Below are 24399 nucleotides of genomic sequence, written 5' to 3' on the forward strand. Positions count from 1 at the left end.
TCTTCTTCCTCTTCAGAGGGAATAGATTTTTCTTGCCTTAATCAATTTATGCCAAAGCATGAGGAGCACCAAGAAACATTTTGTACTCTTGTTAAGGGCTCTATCAAGAAACATGAAATGTGTTTATTTCCATTCCTTTTGTGCTGTATCACAAAAACAGCCACCAAAACTGGAGGACCTGAAGGGGTCACAACTTGGATTACATCAGGCTGGGGAAATCTGCGTATTTTGCTGTTCCTTAAAATCTCACAGACCTGCTGAATCATTTTGGATTCCAGTTTCTTTCCTGCCACTGACTCTGGACCAGATTCATTCACTGAAACACTGATGAGTGTGCCAGGCTCATGTCAGGACCCAGGGAAGAGCCAAATGGCACCAGCCACAGCACTACAGGATCACAGTAGGATTTTTTTACTGATTCTCTCTGTGAAGCATCTATTTCACCTCAAACCTAGCAATTATTTGTACATCATGACTAGACACACTAGGCAAAGAAAAGCTCCATTATATGCGCCCAGACAACCAGGTAAACCCTTAAAACATCCTTGTCCTACTGTATGTAACACACAACTGCTTTTACTGCTGCAGTTTGGACACACAGCACTTAAACAGTGCTTTTATTATATTCACCTTCAATATCAAGCTTTGTCACCCTGGCCAGGCCACTCTTACAGTGATACCACAGGGGCATGGTGTGTTCCACGCCCAGACACCTTTGGCATGAGCTGTTGTGACACCAGCTCCTCTTGCTGGGAGGTTTTTCATTGCCTGAACACTCATTTTTTCTACTCTGGGTTAAGCTCCTGTGGGTGATACAGGAACCCATCCCTCCTTTGTAAATAACTGGAGGAAAGACGTCTGCCACCTCTTCCTGAGTGAGCACATTCCCCCAGCAGCTCATGGCTTGCTCTTCTGCCCAGGGGAGTGTTTGCAATTTGCTTCTGGTTCAGGCCATCTGGACAGGGAGTCAGCATTTTCACTGTTTGTGTTCAGGCATATACATGGCCATTAAATCAGAGCACCAGCTTTTCCAATCTCCTGGCCAGCAGCTTCAGAACTCCTGACTCCAAAGTGCCATTTATGGGGTCTTCTCATAGCAAATTTACTCCTGTATGGCTGTTTGGATGATATGCTAGAGACTGTCCCTGATAGAAGTTCCTATTGGATGATTTAAGAGTTTTTTTTCTCTATATAATTTGATTATTGCTGTAACAAGCACAACTTCTGAAGTTCTCTCTATATTTCCATCAATACCACCCTAGGTCTGTAAGTGCATCTGGGTTCGTTTTGAAAAAGGTTTCTCCTGAAATGTCTTTGCTTTTACTCATCTGCTGGAACAGCAATCCACAGTCCGCATCACTTTTTAATCAAAAAGCAATAAAAAAGGAAACATGTATCAGGCTCTGTTCTGCCTCACATCCATTCAGAGGGAGCCAAGGAGAACACCTCCATCAACTGTTTTGGCAACTGTGGCTGTTTTATTATTTCCTGCTTCTGAGAAATACTCAGCCAACAGGAATCACTTCCTGCTGGAGGCCTATAAGGAAGTTCACAAGCCAATTCCTCCTCACATTTCAAAGCAAATCACAACTGAGTCCCTCTCCAGAGAGTCAGGGGGACAAGTGTCCATTCTCCAAAGCCCTTTTAGCAAGGATGATCTGATCATTGCAACACTGCTGCCTACAAATAATCTGCTTCACCCAATCTCATCTTCCAAAGGAATTTCCACAGGGCCAGCTCATGAGACATCTCCATCAGCAGCTGTTGTGGGATAATTACTTGTCATAATTAGGTCAGAATCAGTTACCAGTTTCCATCAATTCATAGACTTCTTACTATATCCTAAAGAGCCAGGTTTTCCTAATTTATTTTTTCCATGCAGTATAAACTTTCTTTCTGTCTTTGTCTGAAATCACCCATCAAGTTTAATGTTGAAACTCCCATTCTTAAGTTTGTCATGTTTTAACCAATCCTGGTTTTCTACTACAAATTCATTCACAAAAAAAAAAAAAAAAAAAAAAAAAAAACAAAAAAACAAAAAACAAAAAACCCCAAACCCAAAAACCAACAACAACAACAAAAAAAGCCTGTTTATTGTTCTTACCCCTGTTTTGGCAACAATATACCTTAAATGCTTCCAAAAAAATTGAAAAAGGTAGGCTGTGGTAACATAAACAGATATATTTCTCTAAGAAGCTGTCTGTCTTTTATCCCAGTGGGGAGGAGATTGAAATAAATTTCTCTAAGCGTGGGTTTCTGCATCTTTCTGTGTCTTTTAGCATTTGTGTTTAGAGACCCCACAAGTTTATCCCTGTCTCTGCAGGTACACTGGTCCTCCTCGCTGCCCCTTTCCCCTCAGAGTTCCTCAGAGTGCAGGTTGGGAAGCCCTGGGTCACAAGACAGGTTTTATTATTAAATTATTCCATGTGACAGACAGCTTGTTTACACAGGCTGGTACTGCATTAAAACACAGTCAAAAAGAACACCAAGTACAGGGAGAAAAAAAGTCCTGTGAGAGATGAAATGTCACAGAAAGAATATTTCTGAAAAAATTCTGGGGAAAAGAAAAAGGGTATCTTATAATAATTAATAATTTCCCAGGGATGAAACTGCAGTCCATCGATATGTCCTAATCAGGAAAATCCTCCTTCCATTGTGACAGATAAATGATGCCATTATTTCAACTTGAGTTTCCTTGAAAGCCTTGCAAAACCCATTCCTCATGCAAATAGCTTGTGCATTATCCTCATAGCAGCTCTCCATAGAATTGGAAATAAATGGCTGATCATATACAGAACATTGAGTGTAAAATAGTTTTTTTTTATATCAGACTTATCAGAATACTGAGTGACAACTCATTGCTTTCTTTTCCCATATCTCAGGAGTATGAGGAGCATGGTAAAATCTTTCCTAGTTATAGAGCTTGATGCTGTTGCACACTGAAGAGTGATGGGGGTCCTTTGGGATGTTTCCTGGATTTTGCTGCTTTCCAGATTGTACAACCAAAAATTTCTGCCTCAGCTGGAGTATTTGCTGTCTTTGTTGTTTTGCTGATTTTGTCCTTCCCACCGGCAGTCACTCTGGAAAAATGTTAAATATCTCTTCCAAAAAGGAATTCACACCCTTTTGAGTGCATCAGAACAATTCTCTGGTGTAGGCAAACTTTCAGTCTTCAACTGTACACACAAAAAAGGCAGAAAGACTGAGACTCTGAAATACAAACAAAGCGCTCAAACCATGTGGAAAAAACAAACTGCTCTTGTACCAGCTAAACAAGGGAGCCTCTGTGATTGATTTAGAGAAACATGGGCACAGGTTTGTGAGGAACAGAGTAGGTAGGTTTGGCCAGGGCCAGCTGACCCTGGAATTCCTTGCCCAGAAGAACCAAACCCACGGAACCAGCGCTGGTGCAGGGTGTGAGCAGTGGGGTGGCCTGGGACAGACAGAAATTCAATGTCACAGGCCAAACACAGCCCATGGCTGGCTCAGAAAGTCCCCTGAATGGAAAATGCTCAGAAAGTGAGAGATTCTCTGGAGAATGGATCAAGCTTTCCCCACTTAGGTGAGCACCTGGCAGAGACAAAGCAGTGGTGGGCCCTGACTGAGCCACCACCCCCATCACCATCTCTAGGGCCTTCTTTTTTTCTTTATTAAAAAAAATACTCGATCACTGCCAGCTGACCAAAATTACCCTCAAAACCCTATTCCCCCCCCCCATTTTTTGCATTAGAGTGTAATTTTGCAGATCAAGGCCCTCTGTAGGTATGTCATAGCATGAGGCCTTGACAAGCAGAATGTGTCACTGTCCTGAAACCTCCTTGTAACACTCTGTTGGAATCTCTAAGGGGCTTTTCAGATGTTAAACTGCTACAAATAGTAAGTAACTTTGTACTGCTGCGTTGATGGGAAATACCAGCTCCAGAATATCAGCCTGTGGAGCAGCAGAGAGCTCCGGGCAGAGCAGGACAATGCTGTTCCTTTATGGGGTGAACACAGCATCAGGGGATCCCAGAGTCACTGAGGCTGGAAAAGCTCTCCAAGACCTCAAAGTCCAACCTGTGACTGATCCTCACCTTGCCCCCAGCACTGAGTGACACATTCAGGCCTTCCTTGGACATCTCCAAACCTCCCTTTGCAGCCCCCTCCAATTCCTAGCCACCCTTTCCATGAAGAATTGTTTCCCGATGTCCAACCTGAACTTCTCCTGCTTGAGGCTGTGCTTTGTCTTCACTGGCACTGAAGCCAAAGTGGAAATTCTCACCATTTCAATGTGAGCAGAAAGGTGTGGGCCATCTTATTTACCATATTCTCACAAATCTTCAATTGAAGGAGATGATTATTTTGCAAGAGTAGAATTTTGCCTTGTGAAGATGAATTGTAAATAGTTATTATGTGTATCATACTGCAACTCATTATTTCTGACAGGTCAATAGCATTTATCAGAGACACAAGAAATAGTAACTTTCATGTTGCATTTTGTTTATTCCAGAGAATAAATGTAAGAGAAAAACAAAATTGTATCAGCTGGAATATCCAAGATATTCTCTTTTTTTTCCTGTGCTACCACTCTATTATGACATGTTGATGCAGGGAAAGCAGAATGCCATTTCCAATGGTAAGATTTCCAATTATACCATGTCCGTCTGTGCTCTGCACAAGTGTTTACACTCCTGGAAACACTAATAATTGAAATGACAAGAGTTTGGCTGGACAAACACAGCTTTGAAACATTTGTTTAATTTAGAAAGACTGAGAAGTGACAACACTGACGCACAAAACAAGCTAACATTAATTTAAAAAAAAAACATTTCCAAAGCCCAGAGTGGTGAAAAATGAAGTGTGGAAAACCTCTGTGCCACAAAGAAGGAAGGAGAGGAAGGATTCTCTTTGTCAGCACTGAACATTCATTCAACTCCCCACTAGAATTTAGATTAAAAAAAAAAAAAGAAGCACAAACAGTCCTTTAATGACAGTAGAGACTATTTTTGGTCTTTTAATACAGTATTGTGGATTAAAGACTGGGAAGATTAGCAGACTAATACATATCATAACAAGGAACACCTCCTCAGGTGGCTCTAAGTCAGTCTCATGTTGCCATTCAGGTTCACAAGCTATTGTGACCTCAACAGCCCAAAATTTCTACCTGGAGGTAAATAAAATTATAGACTATTTACAGATTATTTAGAGATTTCAGCATGAATTGCATTTAAGATAGTTTTCTTCCAGAAGATGTAATTTTAAAAATCAAACATCTCACCCACCATGCTTTTAAGAAAAAAGAAAGACAACTCGTGTCATTCCATGTGAAAGTGCCATCACTTTTATTCCAGATATGTTGTGCCTGTGAGACAGGAGCTGGGCATCTTGGTTTAAAAAGGTTTTGAACATATGCTATATGCTATATGGTTGAACAAACTTGTACAAAAGAATAATATTATTTAACTTGACTATAGCCTGATAACCATGAAAAAAAAATATCCTTATCATTAATGACCACATAATTAGATGACATGAGGGAGAAAAATGAGATTATTTTTTAAAAAGAAACAAAATATGCAGCGAACATACTTGTGCTTTCTGTGCATTTTCAACCTCTGTAATAAACACTTTTCACTTTGTAAAGTGCTCATGATCTGTTCTTTCCAAAACATCTGGACATCTTCTCCTTTCAAGACTTGAATTTATGAGAATGTCACTGATATCAGTCCTGGCAATGCTGGAACGATTGCAATTTTATTTCAGTCCTGTTGCCAGAATGCTGGCAGCATCATTCTGTCTTCCTGGGCAATGAAAAAAATCTCCATGTGCAATGAATAAAAGAAAAATTACCTCTGATATTTATTTTTGTTATTTTTACAGAAGATTACAAAATAAATGCAAAACTCCAAGAAGAGCCTGGCTTGCTGATGGTGCAGATTACAGCACCAGAATCAGAATTTTTAGAGATTCACACACATGTGGAAATTGTCAAAGCAGCTGAGTCAAAGATTTCCAGATTGTCAAAACCTTCTGGAAACCACAAGACAGAGCTGCATCTTCTGAAGAAACCAACACACCAAAAATGTACTTTAATAAAGTGAGCACTTTTAAAAGCTCACTTTATGGCCTTCATTTCTTTGTCCAAATAGGATTTGAGCCCTTCAGAAAATCTGATTCCAGTTATTGATACCGGCCCCTCCAAAATCTGCTTCCTCTTAGGAAAGCTTCCCTTTGGATTTATTGCTGCAGATTAGAGGCTGGAACAGAGGGAAATTAGTTTATTGAGATCTTCCTAATGGTTCCCAGCACAAAAGAATCATCCCTGTGGTACAGCACAAACCTGTAACAGGATCTAGACCCAGAATTATGCCACGAGCATCGGGCACAGCCTCACCCCAGAGGTGGAGGAGCAGCTCCAACAGCAGCACAACGTTTCTAGAAAAATTCTTAGCTCACCACAAACCTTCAGCATTAGGTCTAAACTCATCCACTTGTGTTTAAATATTCAAGAGCACTCTCAAATACCAGCTCATAAAATCTATGGTCTTCCTTCTGGATCCAACATTATGTGGAGTTTGCAGTTCTGAGTGTTTTTAGATTTTTCAGGCTTGTCAGTCAGCAGTGAAATAAGGAATCTCCCCCTCCAGAGTAAGTTGCTAAGAATACAAGCGCATATATATTTTTTTAAAAAGGAACCAGATACAAATGTATAAAAATATAGAAAATACCTTCTTTCTATTTCTTTCTTTATTTAGTATATCGATATAGATATTATATATAAATATAAATATATAGATATATAATTATTAATAAATATATATGTTATATGTTTATTTTATCTGTTTATATGCTATATTTTTATATGTTGTATAAAACATACAATATGGGTTATATATTATAATATACATTAGATATTATAAAATATATTTTTAAAAAAACTCAGCCAACTGTTTGTGTAGATTAATAAAGATCTGGGGGAAAAAAACCCCTACCCTTGTAATTTTGTTAATTGTATATAATATGTATTTATATATTTATATATATATACATATATAATGTGTGTTTATAATTTGTGTTTATATATATAGAAACACACATATATATGTGTTTATATACATAAACACACACACACACATATATATATATATATATAAACACATATATAATATGTGTTTATATATAATATGTGATTCAAATCACTGATAAAATTCCATTTTTTGAAATCCTCAAATGAAGCCAATGACAAGCCTTGGACCAGCGTGGGAAGGGTTTGGATCACCAGAAGGGAGATCAGTATCCACTTCTCATTGCAGTGCACAGGAACTGAGTCACAGAGAGGTAGATTTAATCATCCAGAGCGCTCTGGGCTCGGGCCCAGGCAGAATTTCCCAGCTGATATCTGTGCTTCACACAGATCCCAGGGTGTCTCTGGATTGATTAGAAGCCTCTGATAAGGCATTGATGCCAGACACGCCCTGTTCAGTGGGGTTTTAACGTGGATGAATATCCCAAACAGCTCCTCTGTGGCTGATCCTCTTATCCTCACTTGGGAAAGCCACAGAGCAGCAGGAAATAAATCTGGTGGTGGCCGGGCTCTGGGACAGCACCGTGGCACCGAGCCAGGGCAGGGCTGGACAGAAATCCTCCCCTGGGTCACGCCAGGGTGAGCCTGGACAGGATTCCCTGCTGGAACACGGGGTGGGAAAATGCTAATGACAGTGTGATGTACTCAGTGTAAAGTGCTTTCTGCAGCACTGAGTGCTCCTTGGAGAACCTGCAGCAGATCCTGACCACGCCTGACCTCTCTCCAGCTTGTAAACAAGATGACAACCACAGGCAATACACACATATATACATAAAATAATAATAAAAAAAATAGGTCAGATGCTGCTGATACAGAAATCTGTGGCATTTGGGGTAATAGAAAGTGGAAGAATAATGATGAAGAGAGTCTTGAAAGCTTTGTTGCCAGCTTGCTGGGAGAAGAGAAGCAGTTTGGCTTGAGTGTGGCAAGCACCCTGGCTCTGAGGATTCTCTTTTCACTCCTCCTTTTCTTTTCTCTCTGGTGGCTTCTCCCTGGAATGCACTGAGGGGAAGGCAAAAAGGTGGGACCAGCCAAAAAAAAGGAGAGCAAGTCTGTTCCTCCATGCTGTGCTTTTACACTGACATGTCAAAGTTGTCCCTTGCAGATCTGCTCCCTGCAGATTCAAACTCTCACAGAGAAAAAATTGCCCCTGAGGCTTCATAATTAGACATTCCTGAGGAAGAAATTTAACACAAGATTTTTTTAGACAGCATTTAGATAAATTTATCAGAGGAACAGACTGTTTCACAATATTTGGGTCACAGCAGAACTGTGAGAGAGATTCTCCGGTATTTCTGTGCAGGAAATGAGAAGGCGGAGAGGAGGAAGGAGCTGTAAAATGCTCTCTGGTTTTGTACACTGTGAGTTTAATGTATGTGAAAACTGGAACACCTTCCTGCCTCTGCAGGGGAACACAGGCCTGCTGTCACCTGGAGCACTTGTTAGTGCCAGCCCTCTGACACCTCAGATTCAATGGGGATTTTAATACCCACAGTGGGTGCTTAAAGTGATTTCAGATCCAGGACTAAAATCATAATTATTTTGCTAACTTTAGAAAAAAAAATTTCAGAAACATCAGTGAAAACTAGGAATGCAATTTACCCCTAAATTTTGCTACTGAGTGAAAATAGCATTTTTAAGAATTATATACTCACTGTTTACTTTTTCTGTGCCGAAAACATTCTGTTAGGTCTGTATCTGTTACTACATGTTTACCTCCAACATCAGAGAATCATAGAATGGTTTGGGTTGGAAGACACCTCAAAGATCATCCTGTTCCAACCATGGAACAACATAGGCAGGGACACCTTTCACTAGACCAGGCAATATAAAAATAGAAATAAATTTATTTATATATATAAAATATATCACCAGAAAATAATACACTGCAAGTGGATCCTGGTTTCTGGCTGGCTGAACATGGAAACCCAGTCACCAACAGGTGGAACAAGAGAAACAGTGGGAAAAAAGCTGGAATGTGAGTATCTGATCCTTTTGGGAGAAGGATGAGATTGCTGGTCCCATTGCAGCCCCAAAGGCAGCTCTCCTGCCTGGCAGAAATCTGCAGCAAGCAGGGGTTGGCACAAGGGACAGCTGCACTTATCAGAGACACAAGAAATAGTAACTTTCATGTTGCAATTTATTTATTCCAGAGAATAAATGTAAGAGAAAAACAGAATTGTATCAGCTGGAATATCCAAGATATTCACTTCTTTTCCTGTGCCACCCCTCTATTATGACATGTTGATGCAGGGAAAGCAGAATGCCATTTCCAATGGTAAAATTTCCAATGATACCATGTCTGTCTGTGCTGTGCACAAGTCTTGGAAACACTAATAATTGAAATGACAAGAGTTTGGCTGTACAAACACAGCTTTGAAACATTTGTTTAATTGTAAATGCACTCAGGCCTCTCCTTAATTTTCACAGAACTCACAGAATGACCAGGTTGGAAGATACTTTCAAGCCCATCGAGCCCAGCCCAGCCCCAGCCCCTCACCCAAGCCCTGGCCCCCAGTGCCCATCCAGGCTTTGTCAAACACACCCAGGGATGGGGACTGCACCACCTCCCCGGGCAGAACATTCCAGAACTTTATCCCCCTTTCTGTCAAACACTTTTCCCTGCTCTCCAGCCTGTATTTCCCTTGGTGCAGCTGGAGCTGTGTGCTCTGGCTGTGTCAGTGCTGCTGCAGACAGAGCCCAGCCCTAGCTGAGCACGGGCACCTTTCAGGAGCTGTGAGAGCGATGGGGGCACCCCTGAGCCTCCTTTTCTCCAGGATTAACCCCCACAGCTCCCTCAGGGCTTCCTCACAGGGGTTTTGTGTTTTCCCAGCCCCTCTCCAGCCTCTCATTGCCTCCTCTGGATGGGTTTGAGCATCTCAGTGTCCTTCCCAAACCGAGAGACCAGAGCTGGACACAGCACTCCAGGTGTGCCCTCACCAGTGTCCCCAGTCAGCACATTCCTGTTGATTTGAGAAACTCCTGCATGGCTGTGTGATGCATTTGTGGTTGAAGAGAAGCCATAAAATCTCGAGAGCAGAGGGCAGTGCAGACCCAGCCCTCGCTGACCTGCAGGACAGACCCTCAGCAAGTCCATGCCAGGAGCAGAGTGCCACATCCCACAGCGCCAGGAAATGACAGCATCAACCAGAGCAGTGGAACAGCAGGTCAGAGGGAGGACACAAGGTCATTAGCTGGGAACTGTCACCTCACTGCCCCTCGGCCTGCCTGGTCCTTGAAAACTTCCTGCATAATAACTCCAGGGGAGGCCAATTCCAGTCAAAAGCCTTTGCTTATCTTATTATCTTGTGTCCCAATTATTATAATGTCTTTTCCTACTGTCCTGACAGGTCCAGTTGATCCTGCTGTCAGTGGACAATGCTGCTGCACAGATTGCTCTCATCATCAGTTTTCTTTTATTTTTCTCTATTTTTTCCTCTTTCTTTTTCATTTTCACCTTCACTTTCAAGGCCTTTTCTGGCTTATCCTCTTCCTCTGTCCTGTTCCTTGCAGAAACCCTTTTGATCACCCAGCAATGCCAGTCTCCATCATTTAATTGCTGTCTTTTCAAACATTCACTCTGGATCTCTGCTTTGCTGCCCTTCACATTTTAGCAGGGCAGCACCACTTCTGCAAAGGGAGTTTGTTCACATCCTCCTGCGTGTTCTCCCTTCAGGCTGTGTTAGCACAACCCCAGGTAACCATGAGACTGCTGGGACACTGATCTGGCTCCCACCACGCTGGCTGATATCCCCTCAGAGTGTTCCTGCACTGCTTTCTCTGCTTGCAGCTGCCATTTCTTTCCTTAGGATATTTTTTTTATTATCTGGTCAGAGACCACCACACTGCTCTGTGTTTATGAGGACTCTGATAAAACCAAATTCTGCTTCATTCTTTGGTTTGCAGGAGCTGTGATATTAAATAGCTGACATGTGAAAGGAGTGGGCTGGATTTGATGGAAGATCACCTGATGTATATAATTGCACACAAGCACAATCACAGCAAGAACTGGGTCGGTTTTGCTCAAGCTGTGCCAAGGTGAACCCGTATGATAATTGTCACATTTTCATAGAATCATAGAACCAAAAAATCATAGAATCACGGGATGGTATGGGTTGGAAGGACCTTGAGGATCATCTCATCCACCTTCCACTGTCCTGGGCTGCTCCACCCTGGCCTTGGGCACTGCCAGGGATCCAGGGGCAGTCACAACTGCTCTGGGCACCTGTGCCAGGGCCTGCCCATCCTCACAGCCAGGAATTCCTTCCCAGTCTCCCATCCAGCCCTGCCCTCTGGCAGTGGGAGCCATTCCCTGTGTCCTGTCCCTCCATCCCTGTCTCCAGTCCCTCTCCAGCTCTCCTGCAGCTCCTTAAGGCCCTGCAAGGAGCTCTGAGGTTTCTCTGGATCCTTCTCCTCTCCAGGTGAGCACCCCCAGCTCTGCCAGCCTGGCTTAGAGCAGAGGAGCTCCAGCCTCGTGATTAACTCAGCGTCCTTCTCCAATTCTGGAACACACGCAGTTATTTGTAGCATACTTTCAGATGTTTCTCATGGCAGAGAAATAAGTTTTCAACAAGAATCACAACATTGGCAGTTACTATGCACTTCTACACATAAATATTCCTCTGTCCCTTTCACATGCAGTTTTAAATCTCAGTGTTGAAAGAGGTAAAGTTTTCACGCAGGAAATGGATGAGAAATGAATGTGCAGGTAATTTAACTCTTTTTTCTCTGTTTTTTAGTACAGAAAACTTTGGAATTCCCGGTCCAAGGCAGAGCGCGCTGCGCCCCCTGCTGCTCATAGCCGGAACTGCGTGGGAGCGACGCCGAAATGCCCCAAATTGTTCCCGTCCGTTCCCGGTGTTCAAACACAGAAAAGGACAAAATCCAAATATCGGGCAGATCTACAGAAGGATTTAAACCAGAGGAAATAAAGGTTATTAAAGCAGAGTGCCTTGAAGGGAAATGCTCCTTGTGAAAGAGAGGAGGAAAAAGCAGGCTGTGACAAATGGAAAAATTATCTGATGTAAATACAGAAAATGAAGTCAATCTTTTTCTGTTGGTTTAGCAGTGGTACTTTGCCCTTCGGCACTGTGTATTTGGTAAATAGTCTGAGCAGGACATTCACAGCGTTTTCTTTCTGAGAAGAATAGCATGTTCCCAATTGTTTAATGTTGTGGCTAAAATTCATGTTTCAAATGCAAACAAAGAAATTTCATAAAACATAAATAAACAAACTATTAGAGATCCCAGCAGTAAGAGCTTGACATAACCCAACTTCTCTCAGAGCTTCAAATGTCCCTCACTCCCCCTCGCAGGCTGTGAGTCAGCAGGGGAGGAGGATACTTAGATTAGAAACACCAAACTGTGGAACAATCATTACACAAATGTTATTTTGGTTGCTCTTCAGATGCTCCTGCAGTTAAAATCTGCTAAATTAGGAGAACTGCAGTGATCAGAACCTCAGCTGATACCTGTCAAGTTCTGACTTGATGCCCCAAACTTGCAGTGCCACAACAAGGCTTTATGCCACCCAGAAATCTGATTTATGACCCCCTTGTCACAAATAAGAAGAGGAATATCATTTCAGCCTTCCTGCAGAGCTGGCACTGAGTGCTGTCTCTGCTGCCTTTGGTTAACTGGTAATTGGAAGACAACAGGAATCAGATCAAAAGGGACCCTGAAGTCCCAAGTTTCAGGCCAGATCATCATCTGTGCAAACTGGCGTGAGGTTGGTACCTCACTGGGGGCACATTCCAATACCAATGCCACTCCAAAACGGATCATTTTGCCTTGGAATGATTTTGCTATAACTGTCAGGAGTCTTTGGTGCACAGAAATGTCCACGCTCCAGTGACAAACACGAGCCTCGGAGTGACAGTTCTATTATTCAACCCAATTTTGCATTCCGAATATCCTCATCCTCTACAGATGCTGAGAATACTGTTTTCCCCATCACCATGGGTCCCAGCAGGAGATGCTCTGCAGAAACAGCCAGAGAGGAGCAGAAATTGCCATCTGAATCCCTGCATTATGCCCCCGGAGCAACATGTGACGCTTGTTTCAGCCTTTATTAGCAGAGACACAAGGAAGCTTTTATCTTCTGTTTACTGGGACGGGAATAAACACAAGGAGTTAATATGTAACCATCCTTTTGTGGGTTTTTAAGGGCAGAGCCGCGGCCTGGGGGCACTCGGGACGTCGGGGACTGGCAGGATGCATCCCCTGGCACTGCTCGGGTGCCTGGTGGCTCTGAGCCACTGCGCCCTGGCGACCAAAGGTGAGTGCCTTCCACCTCCTGGACAGCCCATCCTGGGGTGGGAATGGGGGAAACTGGAGAAAACAACGGGATTTTAAAGCCTCTGATAATCCTGGTCAAGTGTTTAGAACAGGGCTTTTCCCTGAGAGGTTTTCATCTCTTTTCGCTTTCTGTTCTTCCCTCTGTCTCTTCCTGTGGTGAGTGGCTGTGTGCAAAAGCATCAAATGAAAGACAGCACAAGAAATGCAGACAGATGTTGTGGGACCCAGCTGCCTGGGTGCCAGGGGGGAACTGTGTGTGCCAGGAATTAACCTGCTCCATCCCTGCTCACCCCTCCATGCCCGCACAGCTCCTGCTTTGCTTTTCTCCTCCTATCCCCCACACCCAGAGCTCTGAGCACTGTCTCCTCTCCCTTCCCTGTGTTTGCCATTTATTTCTCCACGCTGAGCTCCCTGTCCCTCTGGCTGTCCCCTGGATGGCAGCAGGAGCCTCTGTCCATGTCCTCAGCAGGAGCTCAGGCTGCACCCTCCGTTCCTCCCTCGCTGTTCCCTCCTGTTCTCACCCTCTGGCTGATGAGCTGCTCCTGCTGTCACCGTGCTAGAGCTGTTTGCAAAGCAGAGCTGGCTCATGGAACAGAGGGTCTACCCCAGTGAACAGAAAAGTTGGGGGAAAAAAGAAATTTAAGTGTAAGAAGAAATACCTGATTTCAGGCTGACTCCCTCCAAACGGATTTGGATTAAAAATGAAAGGTATTTCTTTGCTTCTAAGTTATTCTCACCCTGTTTTGTCCAAGGCAATTTACTGTAATTAAATCCACAGAATCACAGAATCCCCAGGTTGTCAGAGACCTTCAAGGTCATCGAGTCCAACCCAGCCCCAGCCCCTCACCCAAGCCCTGGCCCCCAGTGCCCATCCAGGCTTTGTCAAACACACCCAGGGATGGGGACTGCACCACCTCCCCGGGCAGAACATTCCAGAACTTTATTACTCTTTCTGTAAAAACCTTTTTCCTGATATCTAACCTGTATTTCCCTTGGTGCAGCTTGACTCAATTTGTGCACCACCTTCATAAATAAATATTTTGGAGGAAAAGTAAATTTTAGTTTAAACAGTGATACCAAATCTAACTGGGACCATTGGTAGGGCTGCTGAGGAGAAGAAGAACACCACATTTTTTTCTGGCTAATACTTATGGCAGCCATCAGCTGCCTCAGGAAGAAAAAAGCTCAGGGCAGGGAGATTCTATAACTCATAACAATAGAGAATCCTCTGCCTCAAAGTGGGAAATCAAAACAACTCCAGTTTGCTAACTGGAGAACCTGCAGCAGGTCCTGACCACGCCTGACCTCTCTCCAACTTGTAAACAAAACCTCTTGTGAATTCCTTTCCTCCAGTGTGTCCTAGGCCACCAGAAGTGTTGTTTGCCACCCTCAATGTAGACAAAAAGGTGTATGAAGTGGGTGAGGAAGTGGAGTACACCTGCCGGCCGGGGTTCATGCCCAACAGCGGGCAGAGGAAGTACACGTGCCTGCCGACGGGCAAGTGGGCCTTCAACACCCTGCTCTGCCTCCGTGAGTACCAGCACCTCCTGCCCCTGTGGGCACGGACCTGAAAGGGCATTTCACCATCCACAGGACGAATTGGATGGATTTCAGCAGGTCTCTCTCCACTGGTTCTTCCCTCTCTTGTTGGAGGACAGCAGCGTGTGGAAGAGGGGAGGTGATGGAAAGGATCTTCCCATCTGTGTCCCACCCCTGCCCTTCAGCCCCAGCTCTCAGTGTAACAGAAATTACACTAGGGCTGTGTCGCAGACATCCTTTCACTAAAAATCCTTGCTTAGGGTTTTTTTTTCTTTCTGAGGAGCTGAGGCCTCAGAAACAAAATGTAAACAATGGTTATCTGCTGCTGTGGGATGCAACAGGTGGATCCGTGATCGGTCTCATGTGGATGTTTGGATTTAGTGACCTGTCATGGCAGAGCTGGCTCTCACTCTCTGTCCGAGCCAGCTGCCTTTGTTATCATTCTTTTCCATTCTATTCTTAGCTCGCCTTCTGAGAGGAAACCTTTCTTTCTATTCTTTTTAGTATAGTTATAATGTAATATGTACATATCATAACATAATAAATCAAGCCTTCTGAAATATGGAGTCAAATCCACGTCTCTTCCCTCATCCAAGAACCCCTGTGACCACTATCACAGGGCTGGATTTTCACTGGAAACTTTTGACCCAACGCTTCAGGGTCTGAGTTTCTTCAGCATTTTAATACCAGCAGAAGTTCTGTCCATATGTAGGACACATTTTTCATTCCCAAATGTCACATACACAGATGGGGATGGAGACTGGAGCAGGACAGGAGGAACCTTCATCCACCCCACCCCTGCAGTGCTCATTCTCTAACAACATGTGCTGCTTCATAACCCCTGCATTTATTGCATCCTCAGATGCATTCCCATCATTTCATTGCAGACAACTTACATTCCTCAGGCAATCGAGTGTTAAAAATATTTAATCCCAAAAACTTGTATTTTGATAGAAATGTAGAACAGCCAGACTTGTGGAATGTAATACATGGGAGTGGAGAAATGTGAAAGACACCAGGATGAACTTTTATGATCTACCTATTCCCACTATAATGAAATTATTATTATGTCATGCCTCATGAAATAACATGATCTGTTTTTAATATTTAATAAACAGCAAAGAGATGCCCCCCTCCTCCACCCCTGCAGAATGGGAAAATGGATTTTGAAGAGTTTCAGTACCAGAGCACTGTAACTTTTTCATGTGATCCAGGGTAAGTGTTCCCTTCCTCATGCTGCTAAATAAACAGCATAAATCACATTGTAGTATCACCCACTGCCATACTGTAAGACAGAGAACATTGAAAACTGCACATAAATCTCATCTACATTTCAGAAATCATTAAAAAAAAAGCTTGTCTGGTGATCTACCTCTGCTCAGTCTTGGCTATAACATTATGGAGCTTTGCTACTCCAAAGAAAAGTCTTACAAATACAGAAACCACCAAAATAGCAGAGATTTTATGCAAAAAAATTATTCTGGACTGCTTTCCCCTGCTTTTCAAATCCTCTTATTGCATCATGAGATGGAATCCTACAGCAGAGAGTAGATAATCTCCATCAAAGTTATGCTGTTGGGCTCTGAGGACTGGAAATTGTGTTTCTATGCCTTTCCAAGCTCAGTAAATGAAAACATGAGGTAATCTTAACTTACCTTCAGTAAATTCACTTTTTCTCAGGGATATTCATTAGCTTTAGGAAAAAGAATGAATTTAAAAAGTAGTTATGGTAAATGTAGGGAAGCATTTGATAGCAGCATGTATTTCATTGTACTTGGGCAATTAATGGCAAATCAGGGCTTACCTGGAAGGGCACAGGTGAGACACAGCCTAAAGCTCACTGAAAAGTGTCAACAGCCTCAACAACCTCCTTCTGTAAAAAAGCAGCAAGATAAGGAATAAATAAATTCAACTGTGACACCAAGTGTAGTAATGGGACTTGATTTGGTTTTGTTAATTCTAATTTACTGGTTTTCAGCTGTGTGATATTGAAATGCCAGACTCATTATGAGTATTTCTTTAAAACTCAGAGTAGATGCTATTTGTGTGAATACAGAGGACAGGAGAAAAGTGTGTAATGTGCATATGGAAATTGAAATGTCTGGGATTAAAATATAACAATGTACCTCAATGACTTTAGTTCTTAAGAGCACTGAATTCTTTCCAATATTTGGTCCTAATTGCCATAATTAACTGTGAACTCCTCCCAGGAAACCATACCATTTGCACGAGCAATCACAGATCAATATTTGCTGTTTACATCCATCCATAGCATTAATCAGTTGTAGAAATTAATATGTAAAACAATATAAAACAACAAAACATCTTGTTGTACCAAGCTTTCTGCCTGGGTCTTTGCAATATTTGGATATTGTCAGTTTTTTAGATCTGATTCTAAACTTCCTTTGAGATCAGGAACTGTTGAACTAGAGAAGGATTTCAGAGCTGGATTCTTCATTCTGTTTATGAGAAATGGCAGATCTTTGATTGATCCCCCTGCTCTGATAACCTGGTCTGTTTGTTTCCAGCTACAACCTTGTTGGGTCAAGAACGAGCCAGTGCATGGCAGATGGAAAGTGGACTGGAACTTTTCCCCAGTGTCAACGTATGTGTTTCAATAAAAAATAAATATCCTTATTCTTATTCCAGAAATATTCCTTTGCATTGCTCAGAATTATATATACTCTTATTCAGAAGTCTTCTCTAGTGCTGTGCAAAAGCTGGTTGGGAAAAATCAAGCAGAATGCTGCATATTTGGTTTTCTATGTGTGGGTTTTAGAGAAATACAGTTCTGAAAGGTCTGAACAAAAGGTCGGGATCAGGGATGCTATTTACAGCTGGAGGTAAGATGCTTATCCACTCAAATTCCTCCTCCCTGTGTATAAAAAGAGGATATTGTCACGCCTTTGTACTTATGCAGGGTTTTGCCATAACCTATCCTGCAAAAGCACTTGACTGAAAAGCAGTAATATTAGCTGAAAAATCCAGAAAAAATCATGAATTCCATACTCTGAGGCCCCTCTGACACTTTTAACTTAAATTATATTTTGCCAGCTGTGATTCCGTGTTGGGTTCATTTAGTCATAAGAATGTTGCTCCTCTGATTCCACAATTATTTGATCGTTAAGATTTAATTTTCTGAATGATTTTTTTTTTTTCTGAATGCTTTAAATCTTTTTCTGAATTTTCTGAATTCTGTTCTTTTGTAGCTGTGACTTGTGCACCTCCCTCGCTCTCAGAATTTGGGGTCATCTCTTTCCGTCGCCTACATCCTGGAAATGTCTCTCATTTCCTGGACACAATCCAGTTTGAATGTGTCCCTCCTCTGGCCCTGATTGGGAATGAGACAGCCACCTGCATGGCCAATGGCACCTGGAGCAGCATTCCAGTGTGCAAGGGTGAGTAACTCACTTTTATCCATATTCCTGAGAATTGCAGATACAAAACTAAATGAACAACAAAATTGTAATTTATTGTTTTTTATAACTGTAATTACAAACATACAGCACAATTCCTCTGCAGCTGAATTCTGCAATCATTGAGGCTTGTGGATCAAGGAGATTGCTAACCCATGGCACGTAACATGGGATTGACAAAACATTTGGTGCAGGTGTAAAGGTTATATAAACAAACCCTGCTAAACATGGTGCACAGTGGGCAACCTGAGCCTGGCCTCCAGTGTGCAGCCAACATTGGATTCTAAGTGCTCAGATTCACCTAAGAAACAGCCAACCTTACCCTCAGTCCTAAAGACTTCCCTGCTTTTAGTTAAATTACACCCCGTTTAAGTCATGTTATAACCGCAGATTGCAACGGATGTGTATTTAAAACAAGTAATGTTTATTTATTTGTTGTGGTTTTGAAGCTGTCTTTCCCCTGGCTGCGTTTCCTGTGAAAGACACTGCAATGACCCTCTGTGAAACTTTTTGTCCATTTTTCAGGTTTGTAGTTGTATTTTTGACCTGTGACACTGCTAAAGCTTTGTGTTTGGTTTTGTCCCCCAGCTGTCACCTGCCCCACTCCGATAGGAATAGAGAATGGGTTTATAGAGTTTGCAGTGCGCAGAACCTACCACTACAACGAGAGCGTCAGCTTCGGCTGCCAGCCCGGCTTCGTCATGGAGGGACCCAAACGCTCCCGCTGCGAGAGCACTGGGAACTGGTCCACAAAGCCAGTCTGCAGAGGTGAGCACCCCCGTGCCCAGAAACAGGGAACAAACTGAGCTCCTCCACCTGACCCCTGCTCTGCCTGTGGAGCTGTCACTTCGCGGGACTTCTGCTGGTCACAGTGACCCCGAGAGGGGTTGGAAAGTCTCTTTTTCCAGCCCGGCAGTCGAAGAAGGAGAACTCTTCTATTCTCAGAACTCTTCGGTTCTCATTCTCAAGGTTGTTTATTGTTTCTTATCTATAAAATTCTTCCTCTGGCCTGCTGAGGTCTGTTCAGCAGGTCAGACAGAGGCACACTGTGTGTTATCTTCTTATACTAAAAACTACGTATATTATATATATGTATATTATTTACCATAACTTCCCAATACCTATCACCTATGTTAAAAGTGAGCTTCTACTCTGAACCAATCCAAAAGTGCCACCATCACAGCAGGAGATGGAGGCCAAGAAGAAGAAGGAGAAAGGCTGGACATGCCCAGATTCCTCCATCTTGACTCCTGAACCCCCATTCTAAAAACCCCAAAAAATCTATTTTTCACCCCGTGACAAACTAACTATTATTCTACTTAGACTTTTGTGGCTTGCAGATCCTCATATAAGGTTGTATTTTTTTTCATGGGTCATAATCAAAGTCACAGCAGTCTCGGGCTCTGTGCCAGGGTCTCTGAGCCCCCTGACAGGGGTTTGGGCAATCCAGGACAGCCAGAGGGATGTCCTGAATTCCAACAGTCACTCCTTTGTGCAAGAGCACGAAAGGAAGCCAAAAAAAGGAATTGCAAGGGCCTGATAATTTCTCTCCCAACACTGAATGTTGTATGACATTGATGTATCTGGATTGATTTCAATAATCAGCCATGTAACTTTATTCTGTCTGAGCATTTCCTCTCCTCTTCCTATTTCATGTCATTAGAAATTACACTGAGGCTGGATTTTCACTGGAAACTTTTGACCCTATGCTTCAGGGTCTGAATTTCTTCAGCATTTTCATACCAGCAGAAGTTCTGTCCGTATGTGGGACACATTTTTCATTCCCAAATGTCACATACACAGAATTCTGCTGGCATCTGATCTACCCCCTTTCCAAACCTGCTCCTTATAACTGGATTTTTTTCCAGCACCATGTAAAATACCAGTTAAGAAAGCTGTAGTATTGTACAATGGAGAGAAGAAGAGAGTTCAGAACGACCTGAAGGATGGCATTCTGCACGGGGAAACTGTCTCCTTCTTCTGCAAGAACAAGGAAAAATCCTGTGCCTACACTGTGGATGTGGCATGTGTGGATGGCAACTTCACCCTCCCTGCCTGCTTTAAAGGTATGAGCCAGGCTGCCCACAAACCAGCTCCTGGTGGGGGAATTACAACTGCTTCATGTGGGGGACAATGTCATAATTCATCCTCAAGCCCTACTTGAGTGGCTATTTGAATTCCTGGGTGTTTGAGTTATTGGGCATTCTGGAAGAAAATGGCCTGAGGAGAGAATGCTCAGCAAGGATTTTCCTTTGGTTGTGTCAGAGACCTGCTTTCATTCCTGTCCTGTTCTAGAAAATGTTACTTGAAGATGTTACTAGCCCAAAGAAAAGGCCATATGTGAAGTATTCTGGGATTTCCCAAATCCTTGGATCAGCACCTTCTTTAGTGACAAATAGCCTCAACACTACTGCAGGTTTGAGAACCTGACATATTCCCTCTTATTCTGGTGGATTATTCCCACCTTGTGCTGATCAGGAAAACACTTTGGACCAGGAGCGTTGAAAAGCAGCTGAGAGCTGTGGGGAGGAGTTGATGCTGGAGGAAAAGCTTCACAGGCACTCAGGCTTTTAGAATAAATAAACAGACATTACCAACTTTGCTAGCCAGAGGAAATGTTTCACACTTGTTTTGTCAATATTCCTTGCATAGGATTTTCCTTGTAAGTTTTAGTTTCATTTCTAAGCAAAGGAAAAGCACAGCCTGTCCATGATGAAAACATCTCTCCTCACATTTGGCTTCTGATGTACGAAGCTCAGCTTTATTAAGATAGAAAATAAAAGTGCATTTCTTCCAACAGTTTCACTATGATGCAAAGATTGACTGCTCACCTCGCTGTTGTATTCAGCTGTCACATGTTGTAAGAAATTAACCCAAGTTCTTCACTTGTCTCCAACAGAACGTGGCTTTTTCTCAGCTCTGGTGAAGAAAGACCCTTCAGAGATGAAAGCCTGTGAAGATGAAGCCTGAAGCAGAGAAATAACCCAGTACTAATTTTCTGCCTTACTGAGACAGAACATTCCATATACAAGAGGAAAACTTAGGTCCTGTGAGTGTAATTTGGGTCATGTAAATGTAACTCAGGTCCTGTAAGTGTAAATTTCCAGGTGAACTCTGGAACCTGTGAATGCTTACTTCCCTCCCACCATCCCCTCCAGTCTCTTCCACAAGCTACAATACATCATTTCAGCCATTAACTTCCACTATCCTGTCTCTGCCTTCTTCCAAATCCCTGCACTAGTGCTTCTCTCCATATTTCCAACATTTATGCAGCTGTAAATGACCTCCTCAATAGCAGTTGCTTTACAATAAAGTGATTTTCAGCCACTAGTGTGTTCTTATTTAATATTACCTAATCATCAATCAGATCCTTTAGCTCTAGACTGATTTATAGCAAGAGCCCTTAATCATTAGTAATTACTGGGTTCTGATTCCATTACCACTCCCCTGTGACAGGGAGTGGACCTTTAATTATAAACAGACAGAGGCCATGAGCCTGGGATTTTCCAGAATTTACGTAAGTAGAAAGACTGAGATTTCTAAATGAGTTTAGAAGCCAAGAATCCAACCATCATTTAAACATCAACAGCATCAGATAAAGTGTTTTTTAATATATTGCTTAAAAAAAATTGCTTCAGTTAGTAAGACTATTTACGTTTTAGAGAATCTAACTTCACCTGCAACTGTTTTAAACCACTGTTAATTTTTACCTCTGTTTCAATATTACACAACATAATTGCTTCAGTTTTGGGTTTTTTTGTTGTTGTTTTTTTTTAAAGAGAACTGTACACGATTGAGCAACAGTTCTGATCTCTGATCATTAAGTAGCTCTGAAGTAAACTGTATTTTTAATTTGATTTATGATACATGCAGCTTACTGGTATGATCCAGTCTGGCAAGTTTTGTGCTTATGTCTGTATTTTCATTCAGAAAAAGTAATTATAATTTCAACATACTAGAAAGTGATACAGAAATATTTGTGGTACACTTACAATAAATTGTCATGAGTCATACAGGGTTCCCTCTGCAGTTTAAAAGCCTTTTCTTTGACAAAAAGCATGAGCTCCACAGTAAGTAATAATCCACTGCAGAACATTTAAAATGACCATTTAACATTAAGATCAAGCTACTTGTAAGATGGTAGAGCTACCATTAAAGAATTCTAAACATATTCTAATTATAATTTTTCTTTTTTTTTTTTTTTTTTGGTAAGGCTGCATATGAATATTTTAATAGCATGACTGATGTAATTCATCCTTATGCTTCCTATTTTTAAGGAGAGATTGAAGCAGCTATTATTAAGTATTTAGTACTTTGTACTCAGCAATAATTTATTTTTTTATGCAGAGACAGACAAATTCATGCTGGCAACTGAATATTGGTGCAGTGTGTGCCATATTTTGGTTGAACACATTTAGGTGGGATCCTCAAATGAAGTTTGCAGGCCAAGGTACCCATAAGTCCTTCTAACACATGCACAGCTCAGCTGGAAGGAGCCAATGAATTTGGAAATCCAGTGTAAATGTGGTGTGGATCCATCAGTTTAATATTAACTCGTGTGTCACAGCAAACCCTGTGAAGTTGGCATGAGCAAACTGCCACCCAAATGCAGCTTGCCCCTGGAATGCCTTGTGTTTTGCACAAAAAACAGCTGCCCCAGGAAAAATGAGGTTTTTCTCAGGAAATTTTCCCAGTTCTACTTACCCATACAGCAGAATAATGACTGAACAAATCAGCTGGCCCTGCTTCCTCACTGGATGTGAAGCACTGGAATACTTGAAAGGATCACCCTTAGGAGCCAATGTTCACATGCTGAATTTATTATCTACTCTCCTGAAGCAAGAAGAGGGAGAAAAAAAGTAATCTGTGACCTGTTAACTCTTTGAAGTAGTGAGGTGTTTGTGAATCACAACTTTCCAGACATGAAAGATTTGCTCAGAAGGGCTGAAAAATAATGTCTTGCAACTCGAAGTGTTCCAGAAGCTGGTATGAGGCAGTGAGACCTGCCTTCTTTTTTTTTTTCTGTATTTTTGAGATGTTTGAAAAAATGCCTTAAGCTGTGTTCATGTTACTTGTGGCAACCTGCTGAGACAGTTAAGAGATAAGAGAACATGCTAAAATGTGAGGGGAAAAAAAGTATTGAATATGTTTTGCTTAAATGACCGTATTTTTACAATTCAAACTGGGAATTTGTTCTGTATTCTGGTTGAGATATCTTTGTGTTCTGTATCAGTGTGTCTACAGTGATTTCCTCAGGAGGGTCAGGGCAAATCAGTGCTCCTCATGTCCAGGCTGCAGCTTTGGATGGAGATAAGATCTCAGTAATTTCCTCAATCTTGTGGTTTTCTTCCTGTTTCTCTGGACAGAAGTTTTGCAATTGTCAAATCACTTCAGGTAGGCTCCAGCCTCTGTGGCCACCCTGCTCTGCCTTGGGAAGCAGACCCAGAAACTGGATCTACTCCCTCAGGAAACTTCTCTTGGAGTAGTGGTTCCAGTCATTGATTTATGATCATGTTCCAGAAAATTCAGTTTTTCAAAGTACTTTGTGATCAGTTTGACAGATACACTCAAATCTGAAGGCAATGTGCAGAAACACAGCAGCCCTGCTCTGCTGCAAGGATCTACCATGGATTTAACACAGATGAGAAGCGTCCCATGTTCCAATATACATCAAATGACAACTATTTTAAATATGAAATTTCAAGATAATAAATCATCCTTGTAATGCACTCTTGAGATTGTACCATGGTTGAAATACTCTTTGCACTGCTTCTGTGCAAATGTGGGTTTAAGGCATTCTGAGCAGGCCCCAGCGTAGCTGTCACATCTCTCACCCAATGAGCCCTAACACAGAATCATTCCTGCTGAAGATTAGCTCAGAAATCAAAGAAAACAGCCAATTTCCTCCTGTACATGTAAGGGTTTCTTGTTTGATCTCTATGTGCATCTGAATCAAACTCAGAAGTGTTGAAGAGTTTGTTTGTTCGAGATAAAAGCGCTTTAGATGCTACAACAGAGCAAAGCCCATGACAGATTTTGGGGAAAGAGAAATGCACAAATCAAAGAGGTCAGAGGGTTTATTTG

At 42.2% G+C, this 24399-nt stretch overlaps 1 protein-coding gene across 1 annotated transcript; it reads left to right on the top strand.

The window, feature by feature from the left end:
• Positions 1-13246: 13246 nt before the first annotated feature.
• Positions 13247-21642, top strand: APOH (apolipoprotein H). Its single transcript, XM_058817385.1, has 8 exons — positions 13247-13340; positions 14714-14890; positions 16018-16114; positions 17428-17504; positions 18109-18297; positions 18904-19083; positions 20184-20381; positions 21215-21642. Exons 1-8 carry the CDS (start codon positions 13277-13279, stop codon positions 21283-21285), a joined length of 1053 nt encoding a protein of 350 aa, XP_058673368.1. The 5' UTR covers positions 13247-13276; the 3' UTR covers positions 21286-21642.
• Positions 21643-24399: the final 2757 nt, after the last annotated feature.

Source organism: Ammospiza caudacuta, chromosome 19 (genome assembly GCF_027887145.1).
Source record: "Ammospiza caudacuta isolate bAmmCau1 chromosome 19, bAmmCau1.pri, whole genome shotgun sequence".
In the NCBI taxonomy this organism is placed as follows: Eukaryota; Metazoa; Chordata; class Aves; order Passeriformes; family Passerellidae; genus Ammospiza; species Ammospiza caudacuta.

Bases quoted from the DNA above. Each gene is read 5' to 3' on its own strand.
- APOH (XM_058817385.1), top strand. From the start codon at position 13,277: ATGCATCCCCTGGCACTGCTCGGGTGCCTGGTGGCTCTGAGCCACTGC. The intron at 18,298-18,903 runs GTGAGTAACTCA...TTTGTCCCCCAG, and splicing joins CAGCATTCCAGTGTGCAAGG to CTGTCACCTGCCCCACTCCG. The intron at 19,084-20,183 runs GTGAGCACCCCC...ATTTTTTTCCAG, and splicing joins CACAAAGCCAGTCTGCAGAG to CACCATGTAAAATACCAGTT.